General features: G+C 52.2%; 1 protein-coding gene across 1 annotated transcript in view; it reads right to left on the bottom strand.

Moving 5' to 3' along the window:
* The window catches only part of PFKM (phosphofructokinase, muscle), a 48,664-nt gene that overhangs the window by 8,003 nt on the left and 22,362 nt on the right, over positions 1 to 18,299 (bottom strand). The window contains exons 5-16 of the mRNA XM_074979468.1: positions 14,883 to 15,072; positions 13,357 to 13,522; positions 12,828 to 12,872; positions 10,457 to 10,565; positions 8,898 to 8,993; positions 8,087 to 8,179; positions 4,813 to 4,938; positions 3,753 to 3,817; positions 3,439 to 3,502; positions 2,882 to 3,028; positions 1,912 to 1,982; positions 1,379 to 1,466 (exon numbers count right to left, since the gene is read on the bottom strand). Of these exons, the coding sequence (XP_074835569.1) occupies positions 1,379 to 1,466; positions 1,912 to 1,982; positions 2,882 to 3,028; positions 3,439 to 3,502; positions 3,753 to 3,817; positions 4,813 to 4,938; positions 8,087 to 8,179; positions 8,898 to 8,993; positions 10,457 to 10,565; positions 12,828 to 12,872; positions 13,357 to 13,522; positions 14,883 to 15,072 (1,260 nt within the window). The remainder of the gene's footprint in view (positions 1 to 1,378; positions 1,467 to 1,911; positions 1,983 to 2,881; positions 3,029 to 3,438; positions 3,503 to 3,752; positions 3,818 to 4,812; positions 4,939 to 8,086; positions 8,180 to 8,897; positions 8,994 to 10,456; positions 10,566 to 12,827; positions 12,873 to 13,356; positions 13,523 to 14,882; positions 15,073 to 18,299) is intronic.

Raw genomic sequence — 18,299 nt, 5'->3', positions numbered from 1 at the left:
GCTAACACAGCTGGCTGGTGACAGGGGACCTAGGCTGTCAGGGACTTAGGAATAAGATCAAAGAGAAGCATTGGGGGGTGAAATCCTGGCCCCACTGAAGTTTTCCCTTTGGTGCTGCCTCTGGAGAGCTGTTGGTGTGTACCCAGAGTGAGACAGTTATTTATTGGGTCCTCCACTCCCAGACCAGGTCATAGCCACAGTCCACAGCAAGGACAGGAAGCGTATTCTGCTGGGTTTAACATTAAGGCCTGTGACAGGGTCCATGTATCTCCTGGGCCCCAGTTTTCTGCTCAGGCCATGGTCCCACAGCATGGGGCCTGGTTGCCCTTGCCCGGGTTTGGGCTTTAGTCCCTGAGCTCAAAGGACAGTGGGTAAGAGCCTCCTGGTTTGATCGGGCTGAGCCCCCAGTCCCCTCGGACTTTGAGCCCTGAGGTTAGCGATGGGAGCTGCTTGTGGTCTCTTGTGTTACTATTTGTTGTTGCACCACTTTCAAACTCCCTCCACGTTTGTTTGAACTGCCAGACTCCTTTCCAGCCCCCTCCTACGCTCTTCCCCCAACCCACTGGGAGAAGGTTTTTAAAAGGCAGCCTCAGGAGGGACCAGCTGGCCCTAATGGATTCAGGGCAGCTTCTTTCCCGGCTGCTCCCACTCGGCCTGATTGCCAGGGCTGTTCCTGCATTGTGGAGCTGCTTTCCCCCTGTAAGTTGGTCCACTGGCCTCACCCTGTCACAGGCCTTTTGGGGCAGGACTAAGATGGGTTCCATTAGATTCAGGATAGGGCAGCAGGAGCCCTGAGAGATGTTGCCCCCCACAGCCCCCTGAAAAGCCTGAATGTTGGTTATGGATCCTGCAGGTGCTGGACATCTTGGCAAAGAGCTGGACACCAGCACTAGGTATCTACCGGGAGAGCTTTGGCCAAGATCACTCAGCGCCCCCCATGAACACATTCTGGTCCTCTCGGAAATCGAGAGTCTACCAGCTTTCTGGTCCAAACCTACCAGCACCACCCCGAGCCCTAGGAAGTGGAACCCCATCAGATCCTCTGAGCCTCAGGGAGAGAGAGATGGGCCTCGCTGGGGCCAGGAAGGCATCAGCCCACAGTATCCAGGTTCCTTTTTACCCCAGTGATTGGAGCCCAGAGGCTGAGCCCTGCTCTAGAGGAGACTCAGCCAGCTGGGTGGGTTGGGATGGTCTACGTTCCTGAGTCACCGTGGGAGATTTCCAGCATTTTTCAAGGCCTGGGAATGGTCAAATTCCTCCACTAATGACTCTCTGTTCACAGTGATTATCTTTACACCTGGCCTCACATCCCCCAGGATTCACACACCTCTGGGGTGTTCCGTGACTGGGCACCAGGGTCCACACCTGCTGGACTCACCTCAAAGCCCCCGATGATGATCAGTCCATGAATGTTAAAGTTGCTGATGGTTGCACTGATTTCCTCGAAGTGTTTCTTAGGCAGAGTCCTGTGTGAGGCAGAAACACCCGAGAAAGCATCAGTGCCCCCTCCTGGGGCATCCCTGTTGGACACCCCCATGTGCCACGAGAACTGTCCGAGGGCACCGTGAGATTTTGTCAATTTCCCCTCCCTGTGGCACTTTGCGGCGTTACCGGGAAGGGAGGGGTGGAATTGAAGACTCCCCTGCCAGGAGCAGCTCAAGCAGCAAGGCCGCATGAGTCCCAGCTGGCGCGGGGTTGGTCAGTTTCCTCCACAGTGGTGGGGAGCCCATCTACACTTCCTGCTGTGGCAAGGGGAGGAAGGGAGGGTGGGTGTGAGCCTGTTGGAACTGGGACAATTTAAATGCTGCTTCCTGGCTCCAATGGGCTGACGGGGAGGGGCGACATTTGAGAGCAGTTGGTCCAGCTGAAGGAAGTGTGAAAGGGTTGGGAACTGCGGCCCTCATGGGCTACCTTTTTGTTCCAAGTTTCGATCCACCAAGCCCGGTCCAGCCACCCACGCCTCCCCAGACGATCTCTTCCACCTGGGGAGAAGGGCAGAGATTAGAGGAGTGAGGAAGAGCTAGGCTACTTGATTTGTCCATAATTAGACAGTAACACTGAAGAATCCCTAATGATTCCCTACATGGAAACCAGGACAACATAAGTGACCTGTGGTGGAGAAATGCATCTGCTGAGCCCAGAGCATACCCTGAAACAATTCCTTAGGTTTAGAGAGGAAGCAACTGACATCGGTGTGAGATTGTGGGGTTGATGCTTCAGGGTGCTGCACTTTGTCACTTCATGTACCACAGGCAACGGACCCTGAGCAGCTCTTCCCGGCCAGACTGTCCTGAACAATGTGAATCATGCCCCATGGGACTGTCGCAGAGTCCCCCAGGGATGTGGAGTTGAATGCCTTTCAGACATTTTCAGGAAGACACATTCAAGATGGTTAGGTAGGTCGATTATCCTTGGCGCTGGGATTCTGCACCTAACCAGAGAGCCGTGCCACAGCGGAATGTCTCTGGGACCGGCTTGTGTCCTCGGGAGATGGAAAGGCACCATCATCCTGAGTTAGAGATGTTGCCCACAGCAGGTTTTGATCTGATCTCTCTGTCTAGGCTGCCAGTGCTAAACCAGGAGCTTTTTATGTTCTGTTGTGGATTCTAAACTGAGCAGCAGAGCTGCTCTCACAACTGTGTCCCCCTCTTTAGCCATCTCTGTACCCCTGTCTTTGTTCTTGTCCAGACATGTTTGCTGTGCGAGAGCCTTCTCTCTGCCACTGTTTGTAACAGCCTTGCTAACTCAGCAACATCCTGTATTCCGCCTCCTCTCCAGGACTCAGAACGTTCCTCTCCTGCTGCTGCTAGTCAGGGTCTGTGCAGTGCATGGCGGCTGTCTGGAGGAAGGATGCTACAGAGGTGCCTTATCCTAGTGGTACCTGTCCGTGGGCGAGACCGTCAAACCCATCATGCACAGCCAGCATCTTGTGCCCGTGGATCAGCCCGATCCTCACGGCTGCCCTCACGGCTGCGTTCATCCCAGCGGCTGGAGCGCCAACGTTCATCACAGCCAGGTTGTACCCACTCTGCGGTGGAGGGAGCAGGAGAGGGCATTGAGAAAGAGAGTACACAGGAATGCTTCCCAAACCTGCTGAGATCATGGGGCAAGGTCCCATGGTTCTGGCCAGACATACACCTTTGGGCTGACCCATAGCATAGTACAGACCCAGAGCATAGCGGTATGGCCTTGTGCCAGGGCCTAGCCCTATGGGTGTGGGATGGCGCACAGGACAGTATCACGCGTGGTCATGAAGCTGAGAGCCTAGACTCATTCTCAAAAGCAGCTAAGCATCAGGTAACTAATTCCCCTGAAAATGACTGGGGAGGCTTGGATCCCTATGTTCCTTAGCCACCGCTGAAGGTCCCAGCCCTGCTGCTCACTCACTGCACAGACTGCAAAGAAAACAGGAGAAGCCACCTGCCCCGTGCCTTGTACCTTTGTAGAGGGAGGGCGCACATGAGCCAGCAGCTTGTAAACGTTCCAGTTATTCTGGAAGCTCCTGTGAGAAACAAACATCAGAGGAGGAGTCAGATCTCAGGCTAGAAGGGGCCATCGGGTGACCTTGTGCAAGTCACTTTACCACTCTGTCTCAGTTTTCCCATCTGTGAAATGGGGATCACGATATTGACCTCCTTTCTAAAGCTCTGCTAATTGAAAAGCGCCAGACTAGAGCGAGTAATCATCAATTATTTTTATAGTACATGTAGAGCCACTATCTCCCTGGCTCTTTAAAGAGCATATACTCTTACCTTCCCCTCAGTTTAACAGCATCTTCAAATCGTCCCTCGTTCATTGCTGTTGTGACATCTTTGGTCTGGGAGGAGGCAGTAACAGGGAAAAAAAGAAAAGATCTCAAGATCTGTGTCTGGAAATCCACTCGACTGCAATGCCAAATGGAACACGAGGTTGAGCACATGCGAGTCTGCAGCAGACCTGCAGGCCTGGGCCACGTGTTTAGATCGGAAGCTCTGTTTTTATTTTAAAAATGGCATTCCTGGCTCTTGTGGGTGCACAGAAAAGCTTAGAAATGTGATCTCAGCATGACCGAGTCCTGCTGGAGTCTGTACAGAGCCTGAAACAAGAGCTCCAAGAACCAAAAACTTCACCTTGTTCATCTTAAATCTGAAACCTGTTCCCAGGGATGGGGCCATGCCATAGGGGTGGGGGCACAGGACACGTCTCTGACATGAGATTGCCTTAATTCCTATCTGGGCTCCATTCGGAACACTGGCTAGTGAACACTGCCCCCCTTGGTGGATGGCAAACTGTGATCTCCGCTCCTGATTGACTAAGAACTGCCCGTGTGTTTTAAAGCATGGGTGTCCAACCTTTTGGCTTGCCTGGGCCGCATTGAGTGAAGAGGAATTGTCTTGGGCTGCATATAAAATATATAATATAATTAATGTATATAAATCACATACTAATGTTAAAAGTTTACAATCTTGTGGGGCCGCATTACTAGCTGTCCAGGGCCGCGGGTTGGACACGCCTGTTTTAAAGCATCTATTTGTATTATCACCAGCCACCGTGGGTCAGACCAAGGCCCAGTACCCGATCTTCTGACAGTGGCCAGTGCCAGGGGCTCCAGAGGGAATGAACAGACCAGGAAGTCATCAAGCGATCCGTCCCTTGTTGCTCATTCCCAGCTTCTGGCCAACAAAGTGTAGGAATGGTGGACACCTCTTGGCAAGCTCGTCCAACAGTTTTTTACCCTGTAAGCTCTCTGGGTCAGGGGCTGTCATTTATCATAGGTCTGTACAGCACCTAGCGCATCAGATGCAGCTGGGGGAGAGGGCAGGAAATACTCACCACTTGGACACATTCCATGAGAGGCAGGCGGACGGCTTGGTTGCCGGACAGGCTGACGACACATGCTGGGGTATCCGGGGTCCCTTCTAGCAAGGCCATAACTGCTTCCACTCCCATTCTACTTCCCTTTTTGATACACGGAAGGGGCTTTAGTTGTTCATGGCTCCATCTCTCTTTGGAAATCCACATCCCATGCACAGTTATACCCTCAGCACAGTGACCCCAAATTAACCCTTTGGAATAACCGGAAACCCCCCACAGTGTAACACGGTGAACCTCTTCCTACCCCACCACTGGGGGCTCGTCTACCCAAGGGATAAAAGCCTAGTGCTGCTCTTGGATAACCCAATTATCCCTTTTGCTCTTTCATTTGAAGCTGGAAGTCCCAGGCGCACTCCCTACTGATTAATGGAAGAGTTGAACGAAATTGAATTGGCTTTTTGATGTATACTGGGATTTCAGCCAAACTAGTTTTCCTCCCCACCCCCCCATAAAAAGCATCTCTTTTCAGGGGGAAATGTTGATTTTTTTCCCCCCATGAAAAACCAAAATGTCTGAAAGTGGAAATAATTCCATTCTGAAACACAAGCCTGGTGCCTCGAGGGAGAGGTGCCTCATCCCAACGTTCTCCTCTTAGGGCTGGGTTCTCCATGTGGCCTCTATTTGCCATGGGATGCACCACAGCCATGTGACTACCATGAGAGAGAGGCCAGAGGAGAGTAACACAAAAACAAGCCATTTAGAAGACCTGGTCTTTAAGGAAAGGTGGGAAGACCTGGGCAGGGTTACACTAGAGAAGAGAAGGCTGAAGGGGGTCATGATAACAGCATTAGAACAGCCAGACTGGGTCAGACCAAAGGTCCATCTCACCCAGGATCCTGTCTTCCGAGAATGGCCCCAGAGGGAATCAGTGGAATGGGGCATTATACAGAGATCCATTCCATTCCCCACCCCAGCTTCTCTGAGGTTTAGGGACACCTGGAATGTGGGATTGCATCCCTGACAATTTTGGCCGATCACTATTAATGAATATATCCCACCCCCCCGGCAACCGTGAACTGATCTGTTCGGAACCCAAAACAAAAAAGCAGTCCAGTAGCACTTTAAAGACTAACAAAATAATTTAATAGGTGATGAGCTTTCATGGTATAGACCCACTTCTTCAGACCATAGCCGTACCAGAACAGAGTGAATATTTAGTTATCAAGGTTGACAAATCAGAAAAATTGCAATCAAGGTGGGCAAATCAGAAGAGAGGAGCAGCAGTAGGAGGAGAGAGAAGCCAAGAGTCAGATAAAACAAAGTATGTAAAACAGTCCATATGATGGCCCAGGTAATTGGCGTCCCAGTTCAAACCACATGTTAATGTATCAAATTTGAATATATGTTCCTCTACTAACATCATATATGCCATCATATGCCAACAATGCCCACATGCTTTGTATATAGGACAAATGGTTAACACACTTTGACAAAGAATGAATGAACACAAAACAGACATCAAAAAGCTCTTAACTCACAACCTGTCAGCCAGCACTTTAACGGAGCGGGCCATTCTGCTAATGACCTGAAAGTCTGTGTTTTACTGAAAAGGAACTTTAAAAATCACCTACAAAGAGAGAGTGCCGAGCTCTCTTTTATATTCAAATTGGACATGTTAACACATGGTTTGAACCGGGACGCCGATTACCTGGGCCATTAGATGGACTCCTTTACCTACTTTGTTTTATCTGACTCTTGGCTTCTCCCCTCTCCTACCACCCCTCTGCTCTTCTGATTTGCACACCTTGATTACAATTTTTCTGATTTGTCAACCTTGATAACTCTTTTTGGTTCTCTGTGCCTTTAATATTGACTCTGTTCTGGTACAGCTATGGTCCGAAGAAGTGGATCTATCCCACAAAAGCTCATCACCTAGTAAATTATTTTGTTAGTCTTTAAAGTGCTACTGGACTGCTTTTTTGTTTTGATAGTGTATAGACTAACATGGCTATCTCTCTGTTTGGCACCCAGTTACACTCCAGGCTGTTGCAGCTCTGCCTGGCAAGGAGTCCCACAACTTAACTGCACGTTGTCTGAAGTTCTTCCTCATGTTAGTTTTAAACCTGCTGCCTGTTAATTTCACTAGGTGACCCCCTGCTTCTTGTGTGTTGTGGGGGGAAAAGCAAATCACTGGTGCTGGCTTCCTCTGGGTCCTGGAGGTGCTCAAACCTGCCCCCACTTTGCTCCAGGCCCTGCCCCCACATGACCCTTTCCCCCAAGCCCTCACCCCTGCTTCCACTCCACCCCTTCTCTGCCTTTTCCTGTCCAGTTCCATCCCCTCTGAGCCTGCCCTATCCCTGCTCTTCTTCCTCCTGCATACACCAAACCAGCTGGTCAGGTGGGAGGCACTAGGAGGGAGGGAGAGAACTTGACTAGTAATGGTGGACAGGAGGGGCTGGGGGAAAACTGGGGAGGAGCGGGCTGGTGGCGGGCGCTAAACACCACTAATTTTTTTTTCCTGGGGATGCTCCAGCCCTGGAACACCCCCAGATTTGGCACCCATGTAAACAACACTTCCCTACACTTACTCCATGCTATGCAGGATTTTCTAGACCTCTATCAAAGCACCCCACCGCCAGTCTCTTTTCTAACACTGGATCTGAAAGTTGACTGTAGATACGTAATTCAAGCTACAGCAGTTGTGTCGGTAGAATCAACTTATCTGCAATCAGCTTGCCTGGCTGTCCTCGTTGAGGGAAGTTGATGGGAGAAACTCTCCCATCGACCGCCCTTACTTCTCGCGATACTGAGGAGTACAGGGGTTGACTGTTGATCCTGGTAGTTAGATTTTTGCATGCCCCCACTAGGCCCATGACATCTAACCCTGGAAGATACACTCCCAGTCTTTCTACCCTCTCCCGTGGAAGCTATACTCCATGTCCACTGACATAGGACGAGAGGGGAATCAGCTTAATTTGAAACGTAGGTTAGATATTAGGAAGAAGTTTCCAAGTCTAGGGACAGTAAAGCCCTGGAACCTCAGGGTTGGGGGTCATTTTTAAAGCAAACCCCAGTCAGGGGCGATTTAGGTATGCTTATTCCTGCCTCAGCACAGTGGGATGGACTGGATGACATCTCGAGGAGCCTTCCAGCCCCGTGTTACTGTGCTCTGGAGTCTCCTGGCTCTGGTGCGAGGGACAGCCAGCAGTGGTGGTGGTCATTAATGTTCCTAATGAGGAGGAAAGAACCAAAGGAGACGCTTGGGGGAAAAAAAGATAGGAAACGTTCATACCAGGATGCGGTCAAAGGCAGAGGGTGTCCCGCCGCGCTGCACATGCCCGAGGATGGTAACTCTTGTGTCATAGCCAAGACGCTTCACAACCAGCTAAAGGGAAGCAAGAAGATGACACGAGGTTCACGTTCATCTCAAGAATCCAGAGCGGGACGCGAATGAACACACAGCAGCAGAGACCACTGGAGAGGATGAACCGGAGGCTGGATTCTCTGCTGGGTTCCATCAGCACTGCTCCACTGCCTTCAAAAGGACTGTGCCAATTTACACTCACTGAACATCTACCATTGGTGGTTGTTTTCTGCCAGCAAAAACCCTGTCTTGCCCAGCCATAATGTCTGGCTCGCAACGTTTGTGCTGATCCAAGGGCGGAATAAATTTTGTGTGCACTGAGGCAAGGGCAGATGTGCACCACCTATAGAAACACAGGCTGCCGGCTGTGAGCACTCTGCTAATCAGCTGGGCAGCACCTGAATCCTTCCTGGGTGGCTGCCCAAGCACTCAGCTCACAGGGAACGCTGCTGGCTAGCTGTGACCCAGCACAAACACTGGACAGCAAAGAGGACCAACAAACCTTGAGGTGTTCAGGCCCTATGGAGCTCGTTAAGGCAGCCACGTCGAAGGCCGCAGGCTCCTCGCTGTAATTGGGCATCCCCAAACGGGGGTCAGGTTTGTATTAGGAAGCGAATGAACAACGGTCCACCCAGCAACAACGCGTTACGAGCGTGAAGGTGTGGAACGACCATGTTCGTTTGAAAGTGGACAGATGCTTTGTGGGAGCGTGCGAGAGCTGACCCCAGGCCCCACTCACGTTTTTGATATCCTCCGAGGTGATGGGCTTGCCCTGCTTGTTGATGGCTCCTTCGGCCACAATAATGATGTTCAGCCTCGATCCGCGGCCTCTGGTCTGAAGGAAGGGAAAGGAGAGAGCAGCCCGCTGACGTAAGGTGTGAAATTGCACTGCGGGTTGGACCCAGGGGGGATAAAATGAGGTCAGTGCACTGCTCCAGTCCCTTCTACCGCCGTGGGCTGACACAGGATCTAAGCAGAGCCCAGGGTGCTAGCCAGGGCTGTCTGGAAAATTTCATTTGTGCCATCTGCTTTGGGAACAATTTTGAGCAGTCGGCATTCCCCGTTCCCCGGCAGAATGACACTGAGGCCCTGCCCTATGATCGCCTCGTGACAGCTCCCTCACCACTGATCAATAGCCTCGTGCAGTGGCTTTCAACCCGTGTGCCGCGAGAACTGTCTAAGTGTGCCGCCAAGATTTCATCAATTTCCCCTTCCCCCAGCTCTTTGCAGAGCCAGCGGCCTGTGGGGAAATGGTAAAATTTCATGGCGCGCTTAGATGATCCCGCGCAGGCTGGGGGCTGAAGCAGCCTGATTCCCAGCTGGGATGGGGTTGGTCAATTGCCCCTGGCAGAGGCTTTGCAAAGGGCTGCGGGAGGGAAATTGACAACCCCTTGCCAGCTGGGACTCAGGCAGCCTTACTGCTTGAGCCCACAGCTGGCGCCGGGTCATCAATTCCCCCATCCCCTGCCGGGGCTCTGCAAAGAGCATGTGGGGGGTAAAATTGACCAACCATGGCTCAGAGGGGTTGGTGAGGAGGGGAACCAACTCTCTGGATCCTCCTCTTTCCCTGTAAATGAGTAACCGCAGGAATTTTCACCCATTGCGCCTGTCATGGTGAGCTTTCACACAAGGGAAAAAGTGGGTGTGCAACAGTCAACCCCTGTGTCACTGACAAGGTTGGGAATCATTGGCCTCATGATGAGAGCGTTTGCTTGGGGTAGGGAAGAGCCCTGTTCTAGATTGCTCTGGCAGATGAGAGCCCGGGGTGGGGGGGACAGCGCGTTATGCTGGGTTGTCTCTCCCCCAAAAGCCCTTCCTGGACATGAGCAAAATTGTGTCACAGAATTCCTAACCAGCTCTGGTGCTGGCCCTCCTGCCCCCAGGAGTCCCTGCCAACAAAAGAATGGAGTGAGGAGGTCTAGAATCTTGCTTCAGTTCACATTTGGTCCCCCATTGTCACGCTGTCAGACCACTCTCAACCCCCACTTGAGGTGGAGCTGTGCTATTATGCATCTGGGATGTTTTAGGGACAGCGAGGAGGGCTCAGATCCCTGGAGGTGTTTCAGCATCTAATTCTCCACGATGCCACAACTCCTCAGCAGAGCTGGGCCTAAGTGACTTGCCAAAGTCAAACAGGAAGCAGTCGCAGAGGAAGCACCTGAACCCAGGGATCCGCCCCGCACCCCAACACCTCCACAGCTATTCTTCTCCCAGCTGGGATCTTGAGCCTCCTGGTTTTAAAGCCTCACAATCCAGGCACAAGCAGGAGTTGCCTGCAGGAAGTTTGATGGGTGTTACCTCAATGAGCCTTCTGCACAAATGTTCCTCCCAGTCATCCTCGGGCGGAGATTCAGGAATGAAAACCCAGTCGGCACCACAAGCCAGGGCCGTGATGAGAGCGAGGTAGCTACGGTGAGAGAAGAGGAGGAACGTTAGCGAGCCGGGGGCATGCTGCGAGCTTTAAAGTTCCCACCTCGTGCTTAGTGAGCGGGGAAGCTGCTGGGGATGTCCAGGGCCGGAGGGAGACACTCTGGAAATGTGGCTCGTCTGTTTCAAATAGGCTTGCGAAAAGCAAATGCTCCCTGTGGTTCTGCTCCATGCCACAGGGAGCGCCCCCGAGCTCCTGACGGCTCTGCTCCCCTTCTGAACTTAGTCTGATCAAATTTCAACCCTCCTCAAGTTTTTGGGAACAATCAGGGTTGCGGCTGGGGATGCTGCTGCAAAGAAAGCTCCTTCAGCCTCCCCTGGAGAGCATCTACCTGGGGGTAGAAAGGTTCTAAATAAGGGTCCCTGCCCTGCTGCAAAGGCAATTCAAGGGGTGTTTGTGGGATTGCAGAGCTACACCAGCCCTGTGCTAGGGGAGAATTCCACCCACAGCCACTTTAAAAAAGCATGAGGTGGAAGAGACTGCACTGGACCGCCCAGCATGGGACAGAGATTGTCAGCCTCGATTTCAATGGAATTACGCCACTGTACACCAGCTGACAACTGGCTCAGGGTCTTCAGTGGAAGCAGGATCAAGTCCCCAGTCCCCAAGATGAAGGGACTTGACTTTCCCTTTCCCTGAGACAGTCTTTCTTCTCTCCAAACCAGCGGAGCTTGCCCCGCTGTTACTTTGATTAAACAGTGAGCTAGTCACAATCTTGACTATGGAACCAACAGTGAAACTAATGCAGCTTTTTAGTACAGCACAGCAAATCGCTTAGGGCAAGAAATTCCCCCGCAGACGTGTCATCAGAATCCCATCTGACTTGAGGAGGGCCCTAGCTGGAAAGGGCAGAGGTTATGTAGTGGCTGGAAGCCAACCCTATTGCAGAGAGGCACTCTTAGGCTTATTCGGCACTGGTGAAGCCACATCTGGAGCACTGCATCCAGTACTGGGTCTCCCAGTACAGAAAAGATGTGGATGCACTGGAGAGGGTCCAGCGGAGGGCAACCAAAATGATTAGGGGGCTGGAGCACATGAGCTCCGAGGAGAGGCTGTGATTTGGGCTTATTCAGTTTGCAGAATGAAAGAGTGAGGGGCGATTTGATAGCAGCCTTCAACTTCCTGAAGGGGGGCTCTAAAGAGGATGGAGAGAGGCTGTTCTCAGTGGTGACAGATGGCAGAACGAGGAGCAATGGCCTGAAGTTATAGTGGGGGTGTCTAGCTGGGATATTAGGAAAAAAATATTTCACCAGGAGGGTGGTGAAGCACTGGAATGTGTTACCTAGAGAGGGGTGGAGTCTCCATCCCTGGAGGTTTTAAGTCTTGGCTTGACAAGGTCCTGGCTGGGATGATTCGGTTGGGGCTGGTCCCGCTTTGGGCAGGGGGCTGGACTCAATACCTCCTGAGGTCTCTTTCACCCTAGAAATTCTAGGATTCTTTGATATCACTAGAGCCCTAAATGTGCATCAGGCTAGTTCCACCCAGCTTGATTACAATTAAGGGCAAATGTGGAGCATAAGCTTTAGTGGGCAAAGTCCTGCTTCATCATCTGATGAAGCGGGTCTTTGCCCATAAAAGCTGATGCTCCAAAATATCTGTTAGTCTATAAGGTGCCACAGGACTTCTTGTTGTTTTTGAAGTTACAGACTAACTCGGCCACCTGTCTGATGATTAAGCGTTACTTGTTCCAGACATAGGATTTCACAGACTTCACTGGCTGGGAAGACAGGTGGGATCTGCTTGTCTTACTGGTCCTTCCTTTTCTCCCATTGGCCCTCTTTACTTCCTATGAAGCAAGGACCCCACCTTCCCAGGCACTGGGCAAAAGGGGTCAGGAGGTGGCAGAAATGCAGAGCTGTTAAACCTACAGAGGTGGGCTCACGGCTTACAAAAACAGCTTCTCCGCCCTGGGTGTTGATATCTCCCCATTAGACTCTGACAATGGCTTACATCCCCCTGTCTGATCTGACCTGTTTTTATCTCTTTTGATAGGTACCATTAATGGGCCATTTCCATCTTGGTGAATAGACCTTGTCAGCTCTGGCCCTCCCTCTTACTGGGACCCCACTCTTTAAATACCCCTCTGAAACCAGCCCCCCCATGCATCTGATGAAGCGGGTCTTTGCCCACGAAAGCTCATGCTCCAAAATATCTGTTCGTCCATAAGGAGCCACAAGACCTCTTGTTGTTCTCTAAATTACAAACTAACACGTCTGTGATAGAAGTGGAAGGTCCACTCACCCGCAGTGACGGCCCATCACCTCCAGCACAAACGTCCTCTGGTGGCTGCAAGACACAGGAGACACAGCGTGCCCAGCCGTTACAGCCGTGCGGCAAAACCCGGGATCTATTCATTAGCGTCACGGCTGTGCCTTAATATCGTGGAGCTGCGGCTGAGTGCAGTGGATCAGGTCAATCAACTGGGATTCAGAAGAGCTGGTTCTCGCCTGTGCCCTTTGGCAAGTCATTTCTCTTCCTGTGTTTGTCTTGACTTGGCAGATCGCCTGCGGGTCAGGGCAGGGACTGGCTCCCACCCCGCATTTGTATAGTGCCTCGTTATTATTAATAATTAGGATTGTGCCAGGTGCTGTACAGACAGACCACAAAGCTGAGTCCCCAGTGCAAAAGGCCGGCCTGTAACTACCCAGGTTACTGGGCAGGCTGGGCCATGACATGGGAATTGTACTTTTGGGCCCTAGTATCCCAACAGCCCTGCCTCACACTGGCGATGCTGAAACAGATGAGGTGTGTGGCACACCCCAGGCCTCACCTTTGGGCCGTGGTGGTGATAGCGTCAACTATCTCCATGATCCTGTGAAGGGCGGAGTCTGTGCCTATGGTCATGTCTGTGCCGCAGAAGTCGTTATCGATGGAGCCGACCATGCCTACAATGTTCAGGTAACTCGAGTTCTTGGCTTCCTCTGCCGTGATGCCACCTGCAGGGAAATTCCACAGCCCCCTTGGAACGCTGGCCGTCTGCAGAGAGCCAGTTACCTGAGAGGTTATCCTCAGGCCATGCACATGGAGGACCCATCTGAACTCAGTGAATTGAAGGATCTTTGGGCTAGGCCCGAAGTCACTGAGTTCAAGGCCAGAAGGTACCACCAGCCCACCTCGTCCGACTTCCTGTGCATCCAAGCCCACTCAATGGGCCACTTGGCAGAAGACAGGAGGGTCCCTCATGAGTTGCCACCTGAGCTCACAGCCCCTGCAATGGCAGGGAATTGATTTAATGGGGTGCACACAGCTGATCCTACCAAGTGTTCTCCACCCCCTACTGGAGAGGGAGGTGAAACCCCCTTCCGCCCTGGTCCCTGCCAGTCTGAACTGGTGGAAAATTCCTTCCTGACCCTGCAAACGGCTGTCATTTACAATCCCAGCCTGCGAGCCAAGCCGCAGAGATAAAGACATCTCAGAACCCACTCAGATCCATCACTTGGCGAGCGCTGAATGAGGAGCAACCTCTGGATGGCAAACCAGGGCAGGGGAAATTCTCCGTTTTCTGGGAAGTGGAAACAAGTTTCAAATCTCTGCTGGCTGACCCTTCCACTGTGGTTTGCTAGAGGAGGGGCAGAAGCAGGAACGTGGGAGCTAGTGGGTAGCAGCCCGGCCTGCCAAGGTGGGAGGGAGGCAGTTGCCCTGGACTCAGAATTTAAGCTGCTGCTACTTTGACAGTGGTGGTGGCCAGAGCTCTGGGCCTCTTTGAAATGCCGCAATAGCACTGCTGTGCCACTCACATGGCTATGAGGGAGCGGAGAAGGACAGACCCAGGGCTGCAGTCCAGCTGGCACCGACAACTAGCTTGCCTTGGTCCTGCCTCCTGCTCCCACCTTGCCCTGGGGCCCACGGAGGCTGTCATCACCGCTGGTGGTAACACAGGTGGCCTGACGGATATCCTGGGATGAGATGCCTTTGCTAGGAGGTGTCTCCAGGGACAGAGTGCCCTGGGTGAGCAGGTGGTGGGGGACCAGGAGCTGGGGATATGGCAGGCACCTGGGGCATATGTAGATGGCCCTGGACTTCCTGAGGTTTCAGGCATGGAGAGCTCAAGGGCATGGGGGTGACTTTGCAGAGAGCAGGGCTCAGATCCTCAGAGACATTCAAGCTGCTGGACTCTCACTGAAGTCAGTGGAAGTGAGGCCTCTGATTGGAGGATCAGGGCCCAGTGCCTGGGATAGCCAGTTACTTTATAGCTAAGATGCGGCAGGGAGGAGGCAGCCTTAGAGTGGAATTACTGGACCAGGCTGGATGGCTTAACCCCCCCTCACTCCACCTATCCCTTTGTCATCACTGTACCTGTCTTAACCAAGTCCACTAGCAAACTGCTCCACTCGGCCCGGAAGGTGTCAGCTCCGGTCAGGCTGCCGTCTCCCCCGATGACGCACAGGTTGGTGATGCCTCGCTTCACCAGGTTGCGGGCAGCTTTCAGGCGACCCTCACGCGTACGGAAGTCCTGGCACCTGGCGCTTCCGATGACGGTGCCGCCCTAGGACAGAAGCAGGAGGTGGGTTAGCAAGGAGACCCCCAGCCTGAGGTTTGTGTGGTCAGTCTCAGGAGCTGAGCTAATCCTGGAAGCCAGCAGGTTGCAAGTCAGAGGGGATTTTCCATCTGTACAGGGCATTGGGGAGACTGGTGCTGGTGCTGGGATGTCGAGAACAGGCCCGGTGTCCACGTTTTAAAAAGGAGGTGGTCATAGTGGAGAGGCTGCAGAAGAGACTCTGCAGGCCAGCGGGGAACCCACACAGCGAGAAGGCCAAGAGGTGGCTGATTACAGAGTAGAAGCACCTTCCCCGGGAAAGGGCTCTCTAACTAGCAGAGAAAGGTAGGACAGGAACCAAGGACAAGAACAGGGCTCAGCAACCCCCAGCACAGGTATTTCTACTGGTGTTGTACATCTGCACATGCCTTGGTGCACAGAACAAAAATTTATTCCATCCAAGGATGGAGGAAACAAAATAATCGAAGAAACGCTGCTCCAGCCCTTGCTCTTTACACCAGCACTTTCCTAGCAGCCTGGCACCCTTGTAGATAGAGCTGCTGTGATTCCCTTGCTGGGAGTAGTTCGGGCTACACGCTCCCACCACTTCAGCCCTATTCTCAGCGGGTGGATGCTCCTCTCACCAGGGAAACAGCCAGACTCTGCTCAGCTGTCCTGCTCTTGGCTGAGGCTCAGGGAGGAACTGGCAGTTTTTGCAAGGGAACTCTGTGTTATCTAGTGTAAGGCCGAAGACCCTCGGTCGCTGGCAGGAGGGAATGAACCTATGACCTTAGGGGGTAAAGCCACGTGCCTCTACTGCCTTCCAAGCATTGTTATAGGCTGGGGACCGTCTGGCTAAGCAGCAGTACAGTGGAAAGGGACCAAGAGGTCATGGTGCATGAAAGGCTGGATATGAGAAAACAGTGTGCTCTTGCATCCAAGAATGCTAATGGCATATTGGGGTGCATTAGGAGCAGCATTTTGAGCAGATCTAGAGAACTGGTTGTTCCCCTCTATTCAGCACTGGTGAGGCCACATCTGGAATATTGTGTCCGGTTTTGGGCCCCCCAGTATAAAAAGGCTGTGGATGGGCTGGAGCAGGTTCAGCGGAGGGAAAAAAAAAATGATTAAGGGTCTGGAGCACAAGACCTATGAGGAGAAGCTGAGGGATTTGGGCTTGTTTAGTTTACAGAAGAGAAGACTTAGGGGTGATTTAATAGCAGCCTTCAACTTCCTGAAGAGGAGCTCAAGAAACTGTTCTTAGTGGTGACAGATGGCAGAACAAGGAGCAATGGTCTGAAGTTACAGAAGGAGAGGAGTAGGTTGGATATGAGGAAAAACTGCTTCACCAGGAGGGTGGTGAAGCACTGGAATGTGTTGCCTAGAGAGGTGGTGGATTCTCCATCCCTAGAGGTTTTTAAGTCCCGGCTTGACAAGGTCCTGGCTGGGATGATTTAGTTGGGGTTGATCCTGCTTGAAGCAGGGGCTGGATAGATGACCTCCTGTGGTCCCTTCCAGCCCTAGGATTCTGTGAAAAGCCAGCTGGCCCTCCACTAAGGCTGTAGGGAAGACTTCAATCTCCCTCGTCAGTGATCTCAGTTCTACACCACTAAGGCTCTCCATAGAGCTGTAGGATTGGAGGGGACCGCAGGGGTCATCTAATCCCAGCCCTAGCCCCTAGATGCAGGCTTTGTTTGCTCCGACACCATCACTACAGCACCTCAAGCTGCATCATCTGCAACAGAGAGGGGGAAACAGAGGTCATAATTCAAAATGATCTGGATAAATTGGAGAAATGGTCTGAGGTAAACAGGATGAAGTTTAATAAAGACAAATGCAAAGTGCTCCACTTGGGAAGGAGCAATCAGTTTCACACATACAGAATGGGGAGAGACTGTCTAGGAACTACTACAGCAGAAAGGGATCTGGGGGTTATAGTGGACCACAAGCTAAATATGAGTCAACAGTGTGATGCTGTTGCAAAAAAAGCAAACATGATTCTGGGATGCATTAACAGGTGTGTTGTGACCAAGACACGAGAAGTCATTTTTCCGCTCTACCCTGCGCTGGTTAGGGCTCAGCTGGAGTATTGTGTCCAGTTCTGGGCACCGCAGTTCAAAAAAGATGTGGAGAAACTAGAGAGGGTCCAGAGAGGAGCGACAAGAATGATTAAAGGTCTAGAGAATGTGACCTATGAAAAAAGGCTCAAAGAATTGGGCTTGTTTAGTTTGGAAAAGAGAAGATTGAGGGAAGACATGATAGCAGTTTTCAGGTATCTAAAAGGGAGGAGTCATAAGGAGGAAGGAGAGAACTTGTTCTTCTTGGCCTCTGAGGATAGAACAAGAGGCAATGGGCTTAAACTGCAGCAAGGGAGGTTTAGGTTGGACATTAGGAAAAAGTTCCTAACTGTCAGGGCGGTCAAACAGTGGAATAAATTGCCAAGGGAGGTTGTGGAATCTCCATTGCTGGAGATATTTAAGAACAGGGTAGATAGATGTCTATCAGGGATGGTTTAGATAGTACTCAGTCCTGCCATTGGGGCAGGGGGCTGGACTCGATGTTCTCTCGAGGTCCCTTCCAGTCTTAGTGTTCTATGATTCTGTGATCCTTAGAATCAGGGCTGAAGCAGTGGAATTTGCAGATGGGGAGGAGTAGGAAAGGGCGGCCTGCTTTAATGCCAGTTGATTCTGTCTGGAGGGTGGCACAGTGCCTGGAGATGGGCACCGCCCTGTTCCCAACCAGCCCTGCAGTCCTTGTTTGTGTAACCCCACCCGAGGTCCCCGCTCACAAGCTGGGCTGCTGACCGCCTCCATCTCGGATGTCATGTTATTTTAGGGCTCAGACATTCAATGTGACCCCAGCCTCGGGGATACCCTTACAAGCCAAGTCCCCCTGCCTCTGCTTGCAACCCTGCTGAAGAAAAGGGCAAGATGCTACCGTCATTTCTCTCCCGGCAAGCATCCCTCCCCCGAAATCGCAATGACCTTCAAAGACACCGTAAGAGCCATTCTCCAACCACGGGAGGCCTGGCTGGGCCAGGGCAGGCAATTGCCTGGGCTCAGGAGAGCTGCTGTGACTGTGACTTGATGGTGCGTTTCCCTGTCGCTGCTGCTCCCAGGGATGGAGACAAGGGCGGTCTTGGGAGGTTCAGGGTCTGCTTAACGCACTCGTACAGCTGCTTGTCTGCAGCAGCTGACGTAGGATGAGAAGGTGGGTGAGCCTTGTCGTCTGCCTCC

The sequence above is a fragment of the Carettochelys insculpta genome, chromosome 29 (assembly GCF_033958435.1).
Source record: "Carettochelys insculpta isolate YL-2023 chromosome 29, ASM3395843v1, whole genome shotgun sequence".
Lineage (NCBI taxonomy): Eukaryota > Metazoa > Chordata > Testudines > Carettochelyidae > Carettochelys > Carettochelys insculpta.
This window is presented reverse-complemented; position numbering and strand designations above follow the sequence as displayed.